Source organism: Pectinophora gossypiella, chromosome 3, assembly GCF_024362695.1.
Source record: "Pectinophora gossypiella chromosome 3, ilPecGoss1.1, whole genome shotgun sequence".
In the NCBI taxonomy this organism is placed as follows: domain Eukaryota; kingdom Metazoa; phylum Arthropoda; class Insecta; order Lepidoptera; family Gelechiidae; genus Pectinophora; species Pectinophora gossypiella.
In genome coordinates, this window is record NC_065406.1 from 9,525,298 (window position 1) to 9,549,104 (window position 23,807).

The following is a 23,807-nucleotide window of genomic DNA, read 5'->3' on the forward strand; positions in this document are numbered from 1 at the left end:
TTTAGGCTGATATAGACAGATAGATGTTTTCTTTTTTAATTTACTAGCGCGGTGTATTTAATAACATTTATATTATTGAAACTCACCTTGCACAATATAGTGCGGTCCTTTTGGCTCTCGCGCTGCATCTCCACGCGGAAGGCGCCCTTGGGCCCGCGCACGCGCACCGTGAGCTGGCCGGCGCCGGCGCCGCGCGTGTCGCACAGGAACCGCGACTGGAACGTCGCCAGCACGCCCGGCTCCACGCCCGGCCCGTACACACGGACCTGGGTACATACAACATTATAATTTATCCTTGCTTATTTACATAACACATAATATAAGCTCGACTATATCCCAATTGGGGTAGTCAGAGGTACATCCATCGCAAGGTGAACGTAAACACACCTCACCGAGCCGAATATTATTACAAAAGTGGGTAAAATTTTGTTACTAGGGGGGTTACAATGGGCACATCGAAGCAATTCATCTAAGAAAGCAATATTGCTATTTGACATTTGTTTGCATTGCGCACTTACTTTTATGTGCACAAATGTCAAATTGCAAAATTGCTTTCTTAAGATGAATTGCTTCGAAGTGGCCAATTTTGATTTTATTTTAAGTTATATCTGTCATTTTCTTATCCGTCTATTTATTTATAAAGTACAACCACATCACATATATTAAAACATTTTTACATTTATAAGGTTACGGCAATGTGACTAATATATATGACAATTACGGCGTACATAACTTATACAACTAAAAGTACTTAAAAAAAGGGAAGGGACGGATGATTGACAGCTCTTAATTTTAGGAAGAATGAGTAAGTGAATGAAAATGAAGTAGAATTAGGAGGTTTCTGCAGGAATCGGGGCCACTGGCTACCCATAATCTAGTGTAAATAAATACTTGAAAGACCCACCTTAAAGATGCCTTCGTAATAAGCTAGAGGAATGTTCTACCTTCTCTTCGTGCTTTCATATCTCGAGCTCTTATAAAAAACCTTGTTTTTTTTTATTAAAACGTAGAAGGAACTCTTACCTTAGAGGGGTCAGGAGCGCCGGCAACTTTGAGCACGAAGGGCGACCCGGGTACGTGTTCTCCGGCAAACTGCACGCTCAGGACGTGACGACCAGCCTCCGCTGGCTTCACGTTTAGGGTGAACGTCCCGTCCCCGTGCTCGTATAGCTCGCAGTATGCCACCTACAGGTACATCATGAATAAATAAGTATTACTGATATTGAACTTTTAAGGAAGGGCAGATAACGATAATGGAATGTGGAGAATTTGAACATTGGTCATACGACTATGGTATAGAACGGTAACGGTGGGTCTGGTGAAGGTCGCGGGAAGCCGCTGGATGCGGGCAGCGCAGGACCGATCGTCGTGGAGATCCTTGGGGGAGGCCTATGCCTAACAGTGGGCGTCATACGGCTGATGATGATGATAGAACGTTAACTCCGACCTCACCGCTTCTGGATCTTACTTTATTCCAAGGTCCAGTGGTTGGCCGTTGGGCTCACGATCCGGAGGTCCCGGATTCGAATCCCGGGGGGACGTGACTTATCACAAAACATGCTTTGCGATAGTTTGGTTAGGAAAGTAAGATGATCCCTGCTTCAGAAGGTACGCCGTTGAACCCGGGTACCACTTTCTGATGTAAGTACGTAGACGTGTCATGAAGCATGTCAAGGGCCTCTCCAGGGTCGAGTCACACGAGAGAAGTATTGAATAATTGAATTAAATAAGAAATTAATAAGTTGGTTTTGAGTTGTCGTCGTTTGAGGCTCCATACCCCCTCCGGTTGATTGAGGGGAGGCCTGTGCCCAGCAGTGGGACGTATATAGGCTGTTAATGATGAGTTGTCGTTTATTGTGGTAAAAAATAAAGAAGTGACACTACGTACATTACGTACAAATAGAGGAAAAATCAAAAATTTAAATATTGACATTGCAGTAAAGAGTATAACTACAAGAAGTAATGTAGTAACCTTGTTGGGGCCAGTGCAGTGCGCAGTGAGCTCGCCGGGGCCGGCGCGGCGCGTGTCTATCCAGGAGCGGATCTCGCGGCCCACCACGCCGCCCGCCAGCCCCGCGCCCGAGCACACCACGCGGGACGCGTCCCCGCTCTCGCTGCCTGCCGTCACGTTAACCGTCAGCGGGCACCCTGCGAACACAGGACCAGCATCATTTTATTGAACTTGGTAAATAATCAGGGTGGAATGTTAACGAGAATAGGCAGAAAATCAAATAAAATCTTGTGAAAGACTAACAATAAATAATCATCTCATTATCACATTTTTCACGGGGTCCGATTACCTAACCTGAAGATGTCACAGGTCCGGCTTAACACAACAAAATTGACAATAAATACGTACTGACAATAAATAAGTAACATAACAAATACTTTATTCTACACATAGGAAAGAGGAGCTATCGGGCGACTGACTGACTGACTGAGATGCTAGCGGGCGCGGGGGGGGAATGTGTGCGGGGGGCACGGGCGGCCGAACGCCCGTGGAACGAGACGTAAGCGCGGCGTCTGCGCGGCGTTCACGCAGCGCTTGTGCGGCGCTGGACAACGCGAAGCCCGCGCCCCGCAGACGGTGCGCTGACGCGACGTCCGCGCCGCGCCGACGCCGGCAGCACGCTCAGGAAACGCGTACGCTCGGCCAACGCCCAATGTGGGGGCAGCCTAAACTGAACACTGAACTAGGTAATAGATTTAAAGAGGAATTGTAGTATACCGCACACCGTTACCGTGTATTGTAGCGTACCTAGTCAAATTAATTTTAATCATATTCACATTTATATTGACTCACATTATTTTAATATCTAATTGAAATTGTAATTTAAATATATTAGAATTAAAAATTGTACACCTAGACTGGTATAAGAATACGACAGTGGACGTATTTAATATTGTTTAAGACCTTCTTGACCTGTAGCAATGTAATAAATACATTTGAATTTGAATTTTTATATTTTGGAAACCAAAGTGTCGTATTAATGCTCGTGACCGTAGATTTACCTTTGACAAGCCTGGTGGCCCACAGCACTCTCAGCTGGTGGTCGCCAGCTCGACGTGGCGTGTAGGTGGCGCGCCACAGCCCCGGCCCGGCGGCTGCTAGCGCCACCGGGATGTTGTCTCCGTCCGGGGACGTTAGGGACGCCTCTGGAGCGCCCGGGCCCGCTGCGCTACCGTCTGGAGAAGAAACAGGTGTTGGTTAAGGTTTTAATCATTTTTAGGTTACCTCTGTTTGTTTGTTTGTATGGAAGAATGCATCAAGGTGTGTGAAAAGATGATGCCTAAATCTTCAATTCAATAATTGTTTATAATATTTAGTTGTTATTAATACTTTGCATGTTTTAATATTATAATAAGAATCTATTGTAACGCTATGGTGTACACTGTCATGTTACAATTGTTGAATAAATAAATAAATAAATAAATAAATAATCAGGTTTACTAGTTAGTACAGAACGTGACGTACTCTCTGTATCTAGTAAGGCAACCTGGCTGGCCATTGGTCATTTACCAAGTCCTGTTTGCATCGTTTTCAGCTTTCTACAGTGAGGGGCAGAAAAATCTTAAATAAATAGGCTACTTGAACACCTAGCCGAAATGGGATTGTGTGGAAATACGGTCGTGTGACGTCATCAATAACAGTTATCAAACGTCGTATTCAGTTACTTAGTTTATAATTAAAAATCGCAAATAAGTCGTAGAATGAGATGGATTTTTAATCATCTTATCTTGGTTTCTTTTTCTGGATTAACATTTTGTAATTTATCGCAGACTCAGTCAAATACCCTATTGAGGTATTATTACGATAATAATAATGATAATTCACCGATGAGTGAGATGATGAATGAGAGTATAAGACGCGAAAAACGTGTGATAGATGCGTTGTAAGTGGAAATCCGTGGTTTCTGCCTACCCCAACGGGAAGTAAGCGTGATTTTATGTAAGTATGTGTGTAACTCACCGATGGTGAAGACAGCGGGTGTATGCGGCGCGGCATGGGCCAGGCCCCGGCCGGCCAGCGTGACTCTGTCCGCGGTGTTGCCAGACGCGACGAGCGCTCGCCTTGGAGCCGTGCCTACTAGAGCGCCGTTATACGTCAACTCTAGTTCTTGTTCGCCACTCACGCCTTCAACAGCTGCTAGTGTTACTACTGCACGCCCTGACACTGTCTCCACACCTGAGATTGTAAATAGAATGGAATATAAATCATTTATTTCACATATCAGTAGGTATAGGGGGGTTAAAAAGGCCACAAAAAAGCAACATTGCTATTTGACATTAGTTTGCGTTGCGCACTTACTTCTATATGCGCAAATGTCAAATTTCAATATAGGTTTTTTTAGATGAATCGCTGTGGCCTTTTGAACCCCCCTTACTTCTAAAAAGGGTCATCAACTCGGCAAAATGTTGTGACACACAGAAATTGAGGGAGTAATGTAAATACATTAAAGGTGCGATTTAAAATACATTCAAAAGATTATACCTGTTTATATTATAAAGAAAAAATATACTTATTTACGGAAAATTTATTAGAAATTATTGTTTTTTTTTTAAATCCTTATATACGTCCCGGTACTGGTACAGGTCTCTCCTCATTCAACTGAAGAGAGCGTGGAACACACTTCACGCTGCTCCAGTGTCAGCTGGTGGTGTTTGAATGCTTTTTTTTAATATGAATTTCTTAATCTATCCAGCCAATACTACACTCTAAATTCAAATATAAACTCACGTTGATGTCTCCCAGCAAGCAGACACTCCAGCGTTCCAGGTCCTGCGTTACTCGTATCAAGCACAAGTTTAGACGGCGCCCGCACGCGGCCGGAACTGTCTGCCCCCCAACCCCCCACTGGCACGATTGCTGATGTGTCTATTACCTGTAAAAGTGTCATTGCTATAATGTGGTAATGTATGGAGCACAGTATATCAGGGCTGAGAACAGAGTATCGACCTTCAAACTGCTGTAACCTATGGTTCACCTTGAAAATAATTTATACTATTCATTTAATTCAACACTATTATCACAAAGCACAGCGGTGAAGGGAAACATCGTGAGGAAACTCACATTCCCGAGAAATGCATTTTCAGAGGTATGCTAATCTTTTTTTTACGTTGGGAAATGCGTTACGCGTACCACGCCGCCCGGGGGGACGACGTGGTTATGTGGGACTCCCCGGGTGTCGCCACCCGGTATACCCACTAAAACCCAACGGTATTCCATCTTGTCCACTGTGTTGCCAGGACCCGGGAATCGCCGAAGCATACTTCCGCGACCCGGTAGTGGATAGGTATGCTAACCTAACCTAACCTGTATTGGGCTGGTTTTCCCTTCGCGGGTTGGAAGGTCAGACAGGAAGTTGCTCCTGTAAAAAACCGGACCTGTCAAATCTTCAGGTTAGGTATGCGAACCTTGTGAAAAACGAGATAATGCTAGGGAGATGATGACTACACATAGTACAATATCAGAAGCAATACTATCGATAGTTTTGTACTATCGATACTCTATTTACTATTGCGCTTCAGCTGGCAACGTTGCGCGCTGTTGTGCTGTGTTGTGTGGCCTGGGAAACTACCCAATTGGGTAGTATTCTAAAATTGACGAAAACCATTTTCTTTCTTTTGTTTAACTTGTCTATGAATTTTAATCAAGAATAATAGTAATAACTTGAGGAGCTCGGTGGCGCAGCGGTTAACGCGCTCGGTCTGCGATTGTTGAAGTTAAGCGACTTTCGCAAAGGCCGGTCATAGGATGGGTGACCACAGAAAAAAAAAGTATTCATCTCGAGCTCCTCCGTGCTTCGGAAGGTACGTTAAGTCGTTGGTCCCGGCTGCATTAGCAGTCGTTAATAACCACCAATCCGCACTGGGCCCGCGTGGTGGTTTAAGGCCCGATCTCCCTATCCATCCGTAGGGAAGGCCCGTGCTCCAGCAGTGGGAACGTTATTGGGCTGGTGATGATGAATAGTAATAACAAGTCCGACATTTTATCACGTACCACTATGATGTCAGTGTGCTTTTTCATAGAAATTCCGTAGTAACTTCGTGTTTTGACGTTTAGTAAAAAGTAACTGATTTGACTAGTTGGAAACTAGCCTATTGTTATGTTTATTTGGAAAATAAAAACTGTTTTTTTTTGTTATTGTTGTAAGGTTATGGATTCGGTTCGTTGTCTAGCAGTTTATAGCACTCACTTTAACAGAGAAGGGGCTCCCAGGCAGCGGGCCGGCGGCGGTGAATATCCGCACCTCGTACAGTCCCACTGCGAGGGGGATGTAGGCACACAGCCACTCTCTGGGCGCGCCCGCTACTACGCGGCATTCTAGCAGCCCTGTGTCTGTGTTGTCTTCCTTGCCGTCTGTTAGTCTTTCCACCTGAAAGGGTTCCATTTTATTTTTAAAATGAATTATAGAAGCTTGGGGCAGAAGGCAAGAGGGAAACCACTGCCCTATTTTTCCCTAAAAGAGTAGCATGGAAAATGCTGCACCGACGAGAGCGTGGCTCTTAAATTGATGATGATGAGAAGCTTCATTAATTTAAGAGCCACGCTCTTATCGGTGTAGCATTGCCTATTCTTGTCTATCAATGGTTCCTTATAGAAGCTTGCAAGAATAAAATAATAATCCTAGGGAGAAATAGTGAAGTGTCGTGTGTTCAAGATAATATGCGGTTACAAATTCGTAACTAAAGGTCTGGATATGGCTTTCAAGAGCATGATATTCATTTAAATAATTCATCGTTCATAATTACGTTGAATATATGATTTGATGACTTGACTCGACATTGGACTTAAGCATAGCTGGCGAGAAGTGGATGTTTATATTATACATCTCTGCCTACCCCTTCGGGAATAGAGGTGTGATGCTATGTTATGTTATTATTGCTATGCTATATTATTTGACTTTGGATCTGATCAACTAGACTAAATATTGGACTATTCTCCCATAGCGTATAAAACTTGTTTTTACTATAGTGAGGTAAATTACCTGTACAGTGGGAGGGGTGTCATCCACGCAGTGTATAGTGAAGGCGGCCTCCTTGCCCACGTGCGCATGCGCGAGCCCTGTGCCCGCGCAGCGCGCCGCGCCGCTACTGCGCGCACTCAGCACGCCCAGGGATATCGGGCTACCCGCTACTGGGGCTCCTGTCGTACAAATATTACGTATAAGTACCTTGTTTTTTACAAGGTCAATTTTGAGTTAGGTGAATATTCTTCTAAGAGTGATATATAGGGTTAGCTACTATGCGTTATTGCATGGTGCGTAGACGTCTGTCAGAATAATACATTTCCCTGATATGTCTCACAAAGATAGGTTTCACCTAGTTTAGTACAAAATAGAAGAGTAATAATTAAATCACATAATAACGGGTTCTTACCGCGTTTAAATGGGGATATGAGACTCCCGATATTTCGACACTGTCGGGAGTCTCATATCCCCATTTAAACGCGTTATTGGTGCTAATTCCTGTAAATACCATCTAATTTTATTTTAGGTTATATCTGTCATTTTCTTATCCGCCGAAAAGGAAAGGGACGGGTAATCGACAAGCATAAAATTTATGGAACACACGTCAATTTTAAGCACAAATCTAAAACAACCGTCTAAAAATTCGCCCGGGTTATTCATTTATTTACTCATTCTTCCTAAAATTAAGAGCTGTCAATCATCCGTCCCTTTCCTTTTCGGCGGATAAGAAAATGACAGGTATAACTTAAAGTAAAATTCAGAGATGTCTGCAGGAATCGGGGCCAGTATGTGCTTTAATTATGATAATAACCGCGTAAACTTAAAACGAAGAGTAATAAGTACTCCGCTGAGACTTCGTAGGAAAAAGCCTACTCCTTCTTTGTAACTCCACCATCTAGAAAAAAATTGGGTCAATATGCTACTATTTCCAGGTTGTGTAGATTGTATAAAGTGTTGGCCAGATATCATGACCTTGACATTACTATGCCCTTAAATGCATATAAAAACATTGCACTGGCTGCTTTTTTAAATTATTTCAATTTTTTTTAATATAGTTTATATCTTGTTTTTCTTGTTCACTTCATTGTGCATACTGAGACTACTTGTAATTGAGCTAGCTCTTAATCTTTTTTTTATTGAATGTAACTTTGCATGAGCAGAGTGTAGCTTGTAAGTTGTCCATAATATAAATAAACAAATAAATAGATAGAAAATCTATCAACCTACCTCCATAAGTGATGTAGATGCGGTAGTGGTCGGGCGAGGCGGGCCGCAGGCGCACGCGGTGCATGTGTCCATCCTCGCGGATGTCCACCGCCATGCGCACGCGACGCTCCCCTATCGCTTCGCACACTACTTCTAGTTCGCCCACGCCCGCTTCCTTTGTGTCCACTGGAATGAAAATATGTTATAGGCATGGAGTAACTAACATACTACATGAAACAGGGGGTGTTAATAGGCCACACCAAAGCAATTCATCTAGACAAGCAATATTGCTATTTGACATTTGTTTGTATTGCGTTTACTTTTATATGCGCAAATGTCAAGTTGCAATATTGCTTTTTTAGATGAACTATTTCGATGTGGCCTTTTTAACCCCTCTGGTCATTTGCCATACTAAAAAAGTTCGCGCGCGAATCTAGCGTCAGTGGCGAGCATTGGCATTAACTGCCAGTGTTCATAATGTTCACATTGTCACTATGTCACACTTATTTTCATATGTAATCTTATACGGTTGGCAATATCTACATCTAGTTACTCTATGACAATATACACACATATACATTAACCAAACCATGGTATAAGAAAACCAGGTATGCTCAAAAGAGACAGCCAACATTTCAAGGTTAGCCCAGCTGACGTCATCCCACTCTGCGTTGCCATTTCGTAAAAAAATAAATTACCTACGACCAATGTTTTTAATTTACTTTGCAAGGAAATTTTGAACTTAATAAAAGATTTACTTACATTTTTAATGATTTTTATATATGTGAAAAGTAATAGTAATTAAATACATCAGTCAATAATACACTTAATTTTCACGTCCTGTCCTTGGAATGTTGGAGATACCAATCTAAAGACTGGAATAGTTTACCTGTAAAATTGACGGGTGTTTGTGCGATGATGTTCCCAGTGGGAAGGCCGGCAATGATCACTTTGTTGGCGTCGAACGACTCGCACGTGAAAGGACTCCCAGATACCGGCTTCGATAGGTGTAGTACCTCTGCAAGAGATAAAATGCTAGTATTTTAGTAGTGTACTGGAACTAGATATAAGACAGATTCGAAGTGTCTAACAAGACAAACCCAAGACTTTTTCAACAACTCAAATAACGATGGTTTTTGTTTTTATAGTACTTATCCGTGCTTAAAAAGACAAATACTGAGAATTATTGAGGACAGAAGAGGCAAGATGATTGGCCACCTAATAAGACACGACAATTTTATTAAAAACATCATAGAAGGAAAGCTAGAAGGAAAGAGAGGAAGGGGAAGACCAAGAAGAGCTTACATGGAACATATTAAAGAAGAGGTTAACGTCGTGTCTTATAGGGAAGTCAAGGAATTGGTCTTTGATAGACTGGAATGAAAAATGCTATACCGACAAGAGCGTGTTGAATTGATGATGATGACCCGTGCTTAGGGAAACTCATAAAGAGAAAATTTAAATGGAAAATATCTGTCTCGGACGGGACTTCAACACGCAGCTCTTACAAGCCGAGATGAGCGTGTTACAATGATGTTATGGACGAGGGTGGTGGAATGGTTAACACGCCGGACCCGGCTTGACAAGAGCTGCCGAATCAGTTTTTGTTTCGATATGAATTTTCTCAAATAATGATGGCATTACACAGTCTTAGGAGTTAAAGGGTCTACATAAAAAGCTTACCTATTGTGCTCTGTCCGACTTCAGTGATGGTATACTCGGCCTGCAGTAGCCCAGACTTGGTCTGATAGCAGCGTACGGGCAGCGCTCTGGAGCCTGGCCCGGAGACCACCACGTCGAACTCTCTCGCTGGTCGTCCCAGAGTGTCGATGCTGAAGGACGCTACTCGCCCCACTTGCGCCTGGTAGAGACCTAGCCCTGATGCTGATACCTGGAAGGATTGATTGGTTTTAATATTAGAGGTAAAGGAGTCATATTATGTAACGGGTAACAGTATAGATAGCGAAGAGAAATAATTCACACATGGTTCATAAATGTTTGTTTCTGAATTATTTTTATAACTGCTATACACAAACGGTAGCTGGCACAGACCAACGGATTGACGTGAATGATGAATCCAACCACAAAGAAGGGCTACAAAAAGTCTCCGAATACACCCTTACTAACTTTTATGTAACGAGCTACTTTAAGTACTTTACGTAAAAATACCTACTTCCTGGCCATGATGACACGCATTAGCGCCTAGTATTGCACTCCGAGTGACCAACCTGACTCGCATTTTTCGGTTTTTTATTATTGTTGATAACCGTACCTCTTGTCCATGATGAGCTGGCAAGACATCCAAGACTAGTGGTTCGCGCTGCACGGGTGCGCCGCTCCACAGCAGCGCGATGCGGTGCGGCGCAGCGCGGGCCGGGTGCCATACTACTTCTTGTCGGCCGCCGCCGCGCCTGCGCACTGAATGCGGCACTGTCTGCCCGCCGCACGTCACGCGGCCTGAGAGACGCCCGTTGCCGGCGCCGCTTGTGCTTACTGTGGATAGGAAAATGTAAGGATAGGAAACTTTAAAAATGTTAAATTATGTTTTTTTTTCTTGTAATGACAACGGTCAAATGTGAGTTTGAGAACAAGATCATTACAAATGAGAATTTGAATTTAAAGTTCGCGTCAAGATTTCGTGTTTTGTACCGATTCCTATAGAAATGGTTTGACTAAGTTTTGAGGAACCATAGCAATTTGAAATAGCCGAAGTTCCACACAGTCTGTCTACTTCTATTCTGCGCGGTTCAATAATCATTTCTACAGTACTATAACACTCACTAGTCAATACGGCTGGACGATAAGCCACAGCTTCACGAACCGACAGCACTTACGGCAGAAGCGTTAAGAGCCTCCACCTTAGAAATAATTCCTCGTGAAGACCGCACTACGTAGCGACCGGTGCGCATTACAGGGAACATTCGAAGAACCGTGTCTTCTAAACATGAAACTTGTTAGCTCATACTTCAGTAGTATAGTACCCACCGGTCAATATGGCTGGTCGATGCGCCACAGCTTCACCAACAGACAACACCTTGACGGCGGAAGCGTCAAGTGCCTCCACCTCAGCAATGGTTCCTCGAGGTGACCGCACTACGTAGCGGCCGACACGCATAGCAGGAAATGTTAGAAGACCCGTGTCTTCCAAATGAGCGTCTGATATTCGCGTGCCCGTTGGTGATATCACTTCCACTTCTGTCAGGCCTTCGTCTACTTCTACCGCTGCTATGCTGCCTGTCATAACAAAAATATGCCTGTGAATAATCTGAATATGATAATTGGTTCTAAATAAGGACTGAACCTTTCGATGCGTTTCAATCGTTAAATCAAAGCATCCAAGCTTCGATATAATGCGTAGAAGCACGGAAGCCGTTGGTCGCGGGTTACTACTCCAAACATCTCCGTCGACCAGCAGTGGAGCAGCGTGGTGGAGTAATTACCCCCTCCGGTCAATTGGGGGGAAAGCCTATTCCCAGCAGTGCTTATATAGATACTGAAAAGATTTGTTGGAGGAAGTCCCAAGATGAGATGGAAAAACGACATGCAAAAGATAGGTGACTGCAACTGGATTCTGAATGCTCAAATTACGGTAGTCTGACGGAGAATGAAAGAAGCTGCTCCACAAGTTTGGTCTGAAATGTCACTGTCACTTTTTTGTTATCTACAAACGCTCCTCAATACAGTAAGCGTCTTACCAATCTGCACGTAAGTATGCGGCTCGCTGACTCGACACACGAAGGGGCTGCCGGGCACAGGCTGCTCGTTGAACGTGACGGACACGCGGTGAGCCTCGCGCGACACCGGCACGAACGTTACGTCGTACAACCCCCGTGCCACTGCTACCACCTGCAAGAGAAAATGTTTGATTTGAAGCTTAGATCTATAACTCTTCGGTCGTCTCTAACTATAGCGGTCTAATAACTTAGATCTGAAGACACTTGCTAGGATTACTTGAGCCATTTGAGCGATTCATAAATTTCGTTATTCCGATTGACTAGAAGACTGACTAACGACTCTGTCAAAGCTCTACCAATCCGAAAGGTCTTCGTAGACTTATACTCTGTACCTCATGTGGTTTATTTATAGCTGTTGTGAGCTTGATTATGTATGTTAGTTGAGCATGATACGTTTAATCGTCGCACTATGATGTAGCCCACATCGCAATCTAAGTAAGACTAAGTCCAGGGATCGAAATAACTCATCAAGTGGAAAGTTCACTTGTTCAAAGTCACATTGTAAATCAATACTTCTCCTTCATAAATAACACCGAAAATATTCAAACAAGGATTTAGAGTACAACTTACCTCAGCCTTAACAGTAGTAGAGGGCGTAGAGACGACCAGTTCGAGGGTGCCCTCTCCAGCGCCGGCGGCGTCCACACTGAACGTGACAGGCTTGCCTACTTCCACGCCGCGTTCTTCATCGCCCAGGTCATCCAGACTCAGACCCTCGAGGGTGCCTTCTAGCTCTGGAATAACGAGGAGTTTATGAAATGATGCAGGTGTATTTTTTCTTTCTTTATTTGAGAACGTAGATGGATTAATAGATTTTAGACATGGTGGAAAATTAAAAACACAAGGAACAATTCTTTCTGAAGAGAGTGCTGGAATCAGATATTGACAACAACGTCTTAAGGATAAAGTCAGAGGATAAGGTCTTGAATACCAATAGTAAATAGATAGAACTTTATTCTGTAGTAATGCGTGTTTATTTCTGGCAACACAGACTAAGTAGTTGTCGACGTGTAACAATTTTAAGGAAGTTTTGTAGAAACGGAGTCCAGAGATGCCGCCGGGAGTTACCAAGTCAAACTTACCCCCAGGCCCGAGTCCAGTGACCCTGACTCTGCGCACATCATAGACGTTGCAGGTGAAGGGCGAACCGGGCACATGTCGGCCGGCACACGTGACTTGCACGGTGTGTCGGCCGACCGCCTCGGGTGTGTAGGTGGCAGTGTAGCGGCCATCGCCGCCGGGTACCACGCGGGAACGGACGCTGCTGCCGCCCGGACCCGCGACGTAGATCGTTGGCTCGCTGGCTGGAAATAGATTGCTGACTTTAACACAAAGACAAAATTAAATCAAAAAAGTTTGACTCGGACGGGCTTTGAACCTGAGGGTTTAAGAGTTACAGTTTTTGTCAAGGCTGGACGAGCGTGTCAACCATTACACCACATGATCCTTGTCCTGTCCATGCAAATTTATCGATCTATATCCATTATGTCGATGCCAGCTATAACTAGACAGTTGGGTAAAAACCTTAATACTAAAGTTGACGGCGACGTTCCTTTGCTAAAGTCATTAAAATGTTAATTGTAAAACTCTAAACTGAATTCTCGTAATGACTCACAAAATGAAGCAATGCTATCAATGCTTAAAGTTGATGGGGTGATCAGAATTTGCAGTTAGAGCCACGGCGTAAGCTTATTTTTCACCTACAACACTATTCTAGCGATACGAACTTCAGATATTACAAATCCCGAATACCTATCGGACTAAACACTGAATATCATAACTACCAATATTACGCACATGGTATTTGAAATTTTACACTGCCTAGGGTATTCAGTCTTTGAGCTAATTTGTATAGAGCAACGTACAGAGACATCTGAACAAACGCCGGGCAAAGGAATTGACGCACGACCGGATCATCGGCGACTGCACCACTGCGCACCAATGTTTACCTCTGGTCAAACAATGATAGGTCAAATTGAACATTCATAGTTGAACTAATAAACAAACAATGTTTTTGAATAGGGTACAATGTAAACAAGCTGTGGTATACAAGGAATGACTAACAGCTGTGATGACCCGGTGAGGGAACGCCTGTCTGGCATTCAAAAGCCGCAATCTTCAAATGTGAATCTTGCAATATGGGCTGTGAAAGGAGATCCTGGAAAAAACTGTCAAATCATTCATTCCACTATCCCCCTTTAACTTTGGACTTCCAGACTTATGCCCGGATTCCATCCCTATTTGGTGGATATCCCAACTATTCGCAAAAAGCGCTTCGCATCGTCCTTCATTATGCGCACTGCTAGGTAGTGGAATTCTTTGCCGTCTTCTGTATTTCCGAATGCATATAACCCGGGTGCTTTCAAGGCCAGAGTGAACAAGCACCTTCTGGGCTCCATCCACAATGAGCTAGCTCCATCATAAGCCTCGTCATTGCCTTCGGACAAGTCTGGGGCCCAGAACAAACCCCTCAAAGGTAAAAAAACATAGCAATATTGCTTATTGATTGATTGATGCAATGTGTCCTATTAACACCTCCCCCCTCCCCCTCCTGTTCGGTGTACAAAAAACTGTTAAATAAATAAGTATGAAGATACTAACTATGGAAACCAGTGAGCTGTATCTCAGCGGGAACACCTCTAGGCGCGGATACAAGGCCGGGACCGGTGGCGCGCGCGTCTGCAGCCGCGGGTGGCGCTGTCACTGCGCATGTGAAGGGGGATCCTGGTACTGCGTGGCCGTTGAAGCGAACTGATAGCGTGTGCGCCGCTGCTTCAGTGGGCTTGAAGTTCACCTATTCAAGGATATTAATATGGTTATAGAAACTGATGTATGAATTAACGTGTGTCAACTTATGGTTTTAACTTTTGAGCGTGTATTTGAGTTACGTAAAAAGCTTACCTTAAATCTTGCGTTTCCTTCGCTCTGCACGTAATTTGGCACGTTTCTCCCATTCACTGCCACGATAATCTCCAAATTGCCGGCACCTGTACATTTTTAAGTGTTAGACAATTTGCATTTACAAAAGTAGAAAGCACCAATAATCCAGTTAATTATGGAATAACTTCAAATTTAAAAAAAAAATAAGCAATAAAATTGTGCAAGTCTTTCTTTTTTGTCAACTTAAATGTTGGCTCAAAAGCCTCATGGCCAAAGGTTCCTCAAATATACGATGATCAATTTGACGGCTGTCAGAATGACACACGGTTTTGTTATGTCTCTTTCTTTCGCACTTTCTGTACACTATCATTCTGATCTGTATTTAGAATCATCCTATATTTCAATAGACCATTGAAAAAGGAAAGAAATTGCTTTGATTGGATACGTAGAGCGAATGAAGGATAATAGGATTACGAAAGTAGTATATAAAGCGAAGGTTGATGGTAGGGCTGGCTCCGGCCAAGTAGTTATTGCCATCTGCGGCAAATCTACAATAAGTCACGTAAAAAAAAAGGTAGGGCTGGCAGAGGAAGACCTAGAAGGGGATCGAAGCAAATGGAATTCAATAGTCTCTGCTTACCAACGAATAAATAATAATCGTAGCTGCTTACCCAGGCGTGACGTATTTTCAATAGACCATAACATTCACTAAGCTACGTATATATACCTACCGGCATGTGAAGCGTTGATGGTAAAGGAGACGGGGCGGCCGACGACGCCGGGCGAGATGTCCGTGACAGCGACGCGCGCAGCACTGTACGCTTTCACTAGGAACGGACTGCCTTCTACGTGCCCGCCCATTGCGCCTGCGCGAACCTACGTGCAAATAAATAGGTTTTAAAATTTCGAATGGAACGCTGCTAAACAGGCAACTTATTTAAGATACTTTGAAACGTCAAAACCTAAAGAAAATATAAAAGCATGATTATATAATTTATAAACAAAAATGAGTTAATGAGTTAATAGAAAAAATTACTTTTGGTCATTTTTAGGTTGACTTCAATTCCAACATTAGCAAGCAGTAAAGAAAAATATGAAATGAATGCAAGTCACCTCTATGCTATGGTCTCCTACGTCGACTGGTACAAACGAAATAGTGTACCGTTTGCTGGCTTCATTCTCGCCGATTGTTTCTTCAGCTGATACCTGGAAAGTCAAGTTATTATGAACATTGTGGAGCAGGCTTTTTTTTGTTTTTATTACACTCACACGTGCTTAGGGGAACTCACTAAGAAAAAAAATTAAAGTCTACAATCTATTAAGCCGACGCCGATATTGACGATATTTTTTTAAAGATCTTTTGATATTTAAAAAAAAAAAATTACTTTGCCAGGATACATTCGTTGGAAATAAACTAGTTGGTTGGTTTGGTGGAAAATAAACTGGCTATTCCAGTTTCTAGTAAGAATAGTAAATGGCTGCCAGCCGTGAGAGTATTTAACACTCCCCATTTGTCCGACCAAGTAGTGAACGCCACCAAATCTACAATAAGACGGCATAGGCATTTTTGAGGCTGTCAATGATTGGAAGAAGACTATCTCGAACCAGATTCATGAAGCTGATGTAAGCTGTTGAGTAGGAAAAGGAAGGCCTCGGCAAAAAAAAAAACAAAGACCAGATCAAGAGTAGTCTAAACTGCATGTTTGAATATTTTGATGAGAGCGCGTGAAGCGAAACTGTTAGGATCGTAGTAAATGGAATTCCGTCTCATCTTTGCCTACCCCGATAGGACATAGGAGTAGGAGTGATTTTATTCTTACCTGTACAGGCACGGGGCGTCGCGCCGGGCCCAGCACCTCAACGTGCGGCGACGCAGGCGAGTCCACGCTGAAGGTGTACGCGTCGCCCACAGACACCTTGTCCGGCGTCTCACCTGCGCCCGCGCCGATCACACGCGCCGGCGCAGACACGTGGCATACGAATGGACTGCCTGTAGGAATGATTTTATAGTTAGTAACTGTTCTTACCTGCAACTTCGTTCACGTGAAACCCTACTATTAAATCTATAGAAGTTTCATACAAACTTTGCCACCTATTTTACCCTTAAGGGTTTTTGCAAAGTCGCGTCTTAATGAGTCTAAAAGAAACCCCCATGCAAAATTTTATTCCTAACACTTGTAGCTTCGCGAGATTTCGTAATGAGTGAGTCAGTCGGTGACCTTTTGCTTTTATATATATAATAAAATCATTTGCTATCCAAGCACTCGCAAAAGGACACCAAGATAAGTTGCTTCCGTCCTATCTGCGTTCTAGACAGCAAGAAGAGCAAAGTTGTGGTGATTTACTTTGTAGTATCTATTTAAAAGTAAACAGTTTCTAATTCTTCTGATACCTGAGAAAAGAGATTACATTTTCACAGCTACAAATCATGCTGTAAGAAGTAGGGTACAGAAAACAAATGACACGTCAAATCCGGCGTTATATTTACCAGGCACGTGGTCTCCGTTGAATCTAAGCTCAACGGTGTGAGGTCTCGGGTCTCGTGGTGTGAAGCTGATAGCGTAGGTGTGCGCGCCTTGCGCCGCCGCAGCGGTCGGCACGCGGCCTCCGTTCACCGTCACTTCTAAGTTGCCCGGCCCTGCTGCCATCGTCTCCACTGAAAAAGTGGACAACGTATTGGATTTCTGGTTTAGAACACACTGTATGCCGAGCCGTGGTAGGCCAGTTGGTAGAACGCTTGCCTCTCACTTTGAGGTCGCAGGTTCGAATCCAGCACAGGCCTAATCTAATGATTGTCGAATTTGTAATTAAAGCACATAATAACGGGTTCTTATTGCGTTTAAATGGGGATATGAACCCGAACCCGTAAAAAACCCCGAACCCGTTATTATGTGCTTTAATTATGATAATAACCGCGTAACCTTAAAACAATGAAGAATTTGTTTTCGAATTCATGTCTTAAATAGATTTTCATCGCAGAATTCATTACGTGTATACTGAACTGTACAGAGTGACGTATGTTCATCATCTCCCTACCATTATCCCATCTTCTAAGGATTCGCATACATAACCTGATGAATTGCCAGGTCCGGTTTATTACAGAAGCGACTGCCTGTCTGACCTTCCAACCCGCGATGGGAAAACCAGCCTAATACAGATTAGGTTACATACATCCGAAACGCATTTCTCGAGAATAAAGAATCCATTGATTGAAGCCATTTATGTATAAAGCAATATTGCAATTTGACATTTGCGCATATAAAAGGTGTATTTTTAGATGGATTGCTTCAAGTTTTGTCTTATGGCAATACTTACCAAGAAAAGTGACAGGTTTGCCAACAGTCCCATGAGCGACGTCCTTTACACGTATGGCGGTGACATCGTATACCTGCAAATGGAATATTTATAACTGATACTGAATGAGACATTCTTGCAATTGTAAGAGCTTGGAAGTGTGATAGAAGTATTTTATTTATTGGAGAAAGTTCACATTTCCTTTTTAACCAACTCACGAAAAGGACGTTATCTTTTAACGAAATGACAGGCCTGACTGATACAGAACAAGCCACCGTCGTCTAGTGGTTAGAGCGTTAGGCTCAGGATTTGGAGGTCAGAGTTCGATTCCCGGTTCCCGGCTTGAATCACTTAATTGTCTGAAAAAAAAAAGATGATTTCGAGCTTCGGAAGCCGCCGGTACCGGCTATTAGGCGTAAAAGTATCTCCAAGAAGTGGAGCAGCGTGGTGGAGTATTCTCCATACGCCCTCCGGTTGAATGAGGGGAGGCCGTGCCCAGCAGTGGGACGTATATAGGCTGTTTGTGATTGATACAGTACAGAAATTAATATTGATGTCTACTTCGTTGTGATTGGTATTAACATGCCATCAGTTAATTACTAATAATGGTAATAATGTAGAAGAAGGCATCTCATTGCAGGTCATTTTCTCAAAATCTTGTCTGATAGTATAAAGACTCATACCTTAAATCAGTTGATGACCATAGACAAAAAGACTTACCTTCAAATGGAACGGGCTGGCGGGTATAGGCACGGAGTCAACGAGCACGTTAAGGCGATGTTCGCCCACGGCTCGCGGCACGAACTCTGCACGGAACACTCCCGCGCCCGCCGCCGACACCGCCGCAGGCACCGACGCCCCATTCGGACCTACGCCATATTCTTGCTGAAGCTCACCCGCCACGCCCTACCCCGAATACCCCTTATATACCCAAAATACCCCCAAAAGATTTACCCCATCAATTTAAATTCCCTTACTTTATATTATGTATCCCTTTTAATTACTAATAAGACTATAAAACTTTATTCTTGGTTAGGGTTAGGGCGAAGCAGATGAGCTTATAAATCGATGCGAATGTTACATTAAATTGTTTAGTTTTAAATGGACCATTTTCGTTAGTTGGTCCTATATTAACCTGATATTGGACATCGAAACTGTTCTATTTACGTTACATTATGTTTATTTGTCATGCCTAATAACTTTTACCATTTGCGTACTTACTTATGTATTAAAGCTGCCTAATTTAAGTTAGTTTTAATATTTAAAAATGTTAATATAAAAAGAAATTAATGTTCTATTCTAACTTGTTAAGAGGTGGTTTGTTAGTACGGCGAAGCTATAACGATGCTATTTCTAAATTATCATTTATTATTTATCTTTTTTTCTTTTATCTCCCTGAACATTATTCAGGACGTGTCATTTCTGAGGTGTGATTTTGTTCCATGTGTTCATTCATTTAATTTCACTTTGTCATTTATACCGCCCTGTAAAGAGAACCAAAACATCTGATAAATTTCGTAGCTATGATTCGGAGTTGAAAAATAAGGTTGATTATACTTCTGATGAAAAATAGCTATATATAGCTCCACCTCTATTACTCGTATGCACAAAAAATAATACAACTTAAATAAAACATCAAGAATTGAAAATAACTGTTACTATGTATTATGCTCTTGTCCAATCGCGTTTTTCTATTGGTAGCTACAGTCTGAAATCGGCTCTCGACACACAGCTGGCGTGACGTGATGTAGAAGAGATGTCACACTGCGGGCGCTTGACGTCAGCGTAGGCGTGACGCCGACATTTTGACGTTTCATCTAGTCACCTTCATCTCAGAACAGTACAACTGCTAGCGCTGCGTGTCGTCACGATGGCGCCCCGTTACGCTGGCGGTGTGTCGAGAGCATTTTACTAAATTTTTATCCTGACTTACCCTCAACATTGACTTCAATCTGGTCAAGCGTGGCGGTGGGGTGGTGTAGCGTCAATGCGGCGGGTTGGTGGAGCGGCACGGGCCCGGGTAAGGTGACGCGTGCGCCGCCGCCGCCCCCTTCCGATACTTGGACCACTAGCGGGCAACCAGGCACGCGCATCTAGAAAGACATTTATGTTATACAAATTTTTAAAAACCTGGTTTTCTTATCTAACTTGTAATAAGGTCTAAAAAGAGTGGGTACGGTCACGAGCATTAATATGTATAACACTTTGGTACCATGTCACATTAACTTTTTGACAAATTGAACTGTAAGTCTCACTAAATGTCAAATTTAATATGTTAGTGTGACAGAGTCCTAAAGTGGGTACATTATATTGCTCATGACTGTACAAAGAATTTCAGCATGAAAATATCTATGTATATTTTTTATGCACTAAAAATCTGAGTATCTGTAGGCTCATTTTCTTAGAGATCCAAAACTTGTAGATTTTTTTTTGTCTTATTGTAAATTTTTCTCAGATGGAATTAACTACTTGATTGGATAAATTGGGAGTATCAGCAGTCTCATCCATCAGAACTATAAGCAATACTTAGTAATGTGTAGTAATCTCTTACCTTATTAAAAGATACATTGACAACATGGTCACAAGCCTCTGTCGGTGTGAATGATACTGTGAACCTTGCATTTCCCTGAAAACAAATACATTCTGTATATGTGACTGTTTATACATAGATAGGTATTCGTATTTACTTTAAAGGCATGCCACCATATGCTGATAAGTTCTAAATCTACTCTTCAAAGTGTAACTCACAAAAAATAACATCTATTTCAAAATAAGAACCTTCTAACAAACTTACCTGTGGATGAACTTGAGTAGGTATGTTAAGTCCTCGGGCTGCAACTGTGATCTCCAAGTTGCCCTCTCCGGCCTGCGCGGCGTCTACTGCTAACTGCACAGGCACTCCCACACGGGCTAACGTGCCCCCACTCACACTGACTAGCTTGCCATCATAGGCTTTACAAACAAATGGTGTGCCCTGCAAATAAATATCAGACATTACAATTTAATATGAAAAGAAAAATGTGTACCTAACTACCTAATTTGTTTGTTGTAATATGAATATTTTTGTGAAAAGCTCTATGCTTGGAAGCTAGTAACTGGCCTTCTGCTAACTTAACTAGGTACTTATGTATTGATTTGTAAATGAAGCTGTTATCTCCCTGAAGATAATAAAATAAATAAAATGCAATAAATATAGGTATCTTTTGATTTTGTTGCTTTTTAACAGCCGATATTTTAGACCCTTTATTTGTTTGTGAAATATCCAAAAACATACCGGTACGGGCTGGCTGTTATAATGAGCAGTCAGGGTGTGAGGACCGACGTTGCGCGGCGTGAAGCTGGCGACAAGCCCAGACACTGCATCGCCAGTGAGTCGTACTGGAACGTCCCCGCGAGGACCCCGCACTGTCACTGTCAGCTCGCCGCCGCCTGAGCCTTCCACGCGCACGGAACATGACGCTACTTCGCCTACAGGTATCAGTTCTGTTGACAAAGTAATGTTATCATTCACCAGCTGTTTTGTTTATTGTAGGTAAGGAAAATATAGGTTACAAACGAAATTAGTCTTGACTACTTTCTATGGAAAAATATAATAAAAAACCATAGTCTTTTTGGACATAACCAACTCAATAATAATGGCAATAATAAAAGCACAAAATTTACCAATAATTCCAAGTTTTCCCGCGAAGCCATCATTATTTCTTTTTTTTTAAACTGCTGTGCTGCCACAGACTATAAATAATGCTAAAACGTTCATCAATTTGTGTCATGAGGTATCCTACACGATCAATATTATGTCAATTTACGATTAAAAAATTATTGATACTGGCTTAAATTGCTCAAAAACAAGTGGTTTTGTAGCCTTTTGCAATAAAAACTATAAGAATGATTTAGTTTTAATTATTATTTAATGGCAATACACATCAAAACTTTTGAGCTTATTTAGCCAGTATTTTTATTTGAAGACAAAGAAACTCTTTTCACAATAAATGTTATTTAAATTTTAAACCGCATCCCAGAGTTCCAGATGAGGCAGCAACCTTTTTAGGAAGGTAATACAAGTCAGGTACAGGCAGTATAGCATTTTAGTAACACAACATACCAATTTGCGTAGTGTCGATGGTGACTCTTTGTGCAGGAGCTACGTGGAAGATGAATGGTGATGAAGGCACAGGCTCTCCGTTGAACTTTATGTCCACGCGGTGTGGTGTTGGTGTCTCAGGCCTCCAGAACACCAGACAGCGACCGCCGCCGACGACCTGTATCAATAAGGATACAAAATAAAATTATTTATTCAGGATATACAAAATATTATATCTACCCACATAATAATGAATTTTTTTTTTATTATTTGCTGGTTTCAGAGAAAGACCTCGTAGGTTGTGAGGTCGATAACCCGCCTTATGAACCCTTAAGAAGGCTCATAAGTACGTGGTTTTCATTATATACGTGACGATATACTATGTTCCGCATAGTAAGTAAGTTTAACGTTAAAATAGAATTCTGAATACTTAGAGCACTAGTATACACACCATACGCATTGTTCGAAAAAAGGCGGTGCTAGTGAATTAAAGAATATGAATATTCACCTGTACATGATTGGGCACTTCTCCTTCGTTGATTGAAATTTCTAATTGACCTTCACCAGCTGCACTGGCGTCCACTGAAATTGTAAATTAAAAAATGTAAGAGTTAGATAAATAGTGGGTAAAATATAGAGTCCACATGGTATCCAAAACCGTGATTCAGAGGAAAACATGCCTCATAATATAGCATTGGTTATTTTTGACACGAAGATATAGGCATGGCAACAGGTGATCAGTTTGTTGCTCATATTTATAAATAGTCTATCATGCCGGAAAGGACACCTGTCTCTTAGCCGGCTAACAAACGTCGAGGAAGAAAAGCAGCTAGACGTGTTTCACCTATGTTATTTATTCACTCCCAGAATACAATGGCCCCGATTCCTGCAGACACCCCCTAATTTTATTTTAAATTATATCTGTCATTTTCTTATCTGCTGAAAAGTAAAGGGACGGGTGATTGACAACTGTTAATTTTAAAATGAGTGAATAATCCGGCCGAATAAAATATGCATCTCGATGGTATGCAACCCGTTTAACGTGTGCTGTCACCTGAATTCTGTGGGATTATTGGCCAATATAAATATTTAGGAGGGTTTTTAAAATTTCTGTCTAAAATTGACGTGTGTTCTATAAATTTTATGCCTGTCGATTACGCGTCCCTTTCCTTTTCGGCGGATAAGAAAATGACAGGTATAACTTAAAATAAAATTAGATGATGTTACTGGAATCGACACCAATATAAAAATAAAACTTAATCATTATTTACCTCTAAACTGGCACTGTTGTCCGACGACGGCGTTACCGACATCAGTGACCTTGATAAGGCTGGCGTCATACACCTTGGCTACCAGCGGCCCTGCAGCCAGTTTGTCTTCGGCGATAGACACGTCAATAAGATGCGTGCCAACTTCCTCGGGCGTAAACTCTATGCGGTATACACCGGGACGTTCCGCCACGTCCAGAACTCGTGACGTCACTGGCCTGCGAGACGGGGCCGTCACTGTTACGCCCACCTGCAAATTAGATCATTGTTTTACACGTCTTTTTTATCTTTATTTTTAATACAGGGGGGTTAAAAAGGTCACATAGAAGCAATTCATCTAAAAAAGAGGCTTTTTGACATTTGTTTGCATTGC

The 23,807-nt window shown here is 42.4% G+C and overlaps 1 protein-coding gene across 1 annotated transcript in view; it reads right to left on the reverse strand.

Moving 5' to 3' along the window:
* Window positions 1–23,807, reverse strand: part of LOC126381788 (filamin-A) — a 114,951-nt gene that overhangs the window by 3,011 nt on the left and 88,133 nt on the right. The window contains exons 22-52 of the mRNA XM_050031267.1: window positions 23,438–23,684; window positions 22,675–22,748; window positions 22,188–22,344; window positions 21,360–21,568; window positions 20,880–21,059; window positions 20,637–20,711; window positions 20,019–20,178; window positions 18,806–18,954; window positions 18,107–18,179; window positions 17,280–17,447; window positions 16,612–16,781; window positions 15,905–15,997; window positions 15,523–15,667; window positions 14,813–14,898; window positions 14,513–14,705; window positions 12,994–13,215; window positions 12,482–12,645; window positions 11,873–12,023; window positions 11,163–11,411; window positions 10,450–10,670; window positions 9,861–10,068; window positions 9,067–9,195; window positions 8,199–8,363; window positions 6,990–7,147; window positions 6,198–6,377; window positions 4,739–4,883; window positions 3,971–4,186; window positions 3,013–3,186; window positions 1,973–2,148; window positions 1,024–1,185; window positions 87–266 (exon numbers count right to left, since the gene is read on the reverse strand). Coding sequence (XP_049887224.1) covers window positions 87–266; window positions 1,024–1,185; window positions 1,973–2,148; window positions 3,013–3,186; window positions 3,971–4,186; window positions 4,739–4,883; window positions 6,198–6,377; window positions 6,990–7,147; window positions 8,199–8,363; window positions 9,067–9,195; window positions 9,861–10,068; window positions 10,450–10,670; window positions 11,163–11,411; window positions 11,873–12,023; window positions 12,482–12,645; window positions 12,994–13,215; window positions 14,513–14,705; window positions 14,813–14,898; window positions 15,523–15,667; window positions 15,905–15,997; window positions 16,612–16,781; window positions 17,280–17,447; window positions 18,107–18,179; window positions 18,806–18,954; window positions 20,019–20,178; window positions 20,637–20,711; window positions 20,880–21,059; window positions 21,360–21,568; window positions 22,188–22,344; window positions 22,675–22,748; window positions 23,438–23,684 — 5,079 coding nt within the window. The remainder of the gene's footprint in view (window positions 1–86; window positions 267–1,023; window positions 1,186–1,972; window positions 2,149–3,012; window positions 3,187–3,970; window positions 4,187–4,738; window positions 4,884–6,197; window positions 6,378–6,989; window positions 7,148–8,198; window positions 8,364–9,066; window positions 9,196–9,860; window positions 10,069–10,449; window positions 10,671–11,162; window positions 11,412–11,872; window positions 12,024–12,481; window positions 12,646–12,993; window positions 13,216–14,512; window positions 14,706–14,812; window positions 14,899–15,522; window positions 15,668–15,904; window positions 15,998–16,611; window positions 16,782–17,279; window positions 17,448–18,106; window positions 18,180–18,805; window positions 18,955–20,018; window positions 20,179–20,636; window positions 20,712–20,879; window positions 21,060–21,359; window positions 21,569–22,187; window positions 22,345–22,674; window positions 22,749–23,437; window positions 23,685–23,807) is intronic.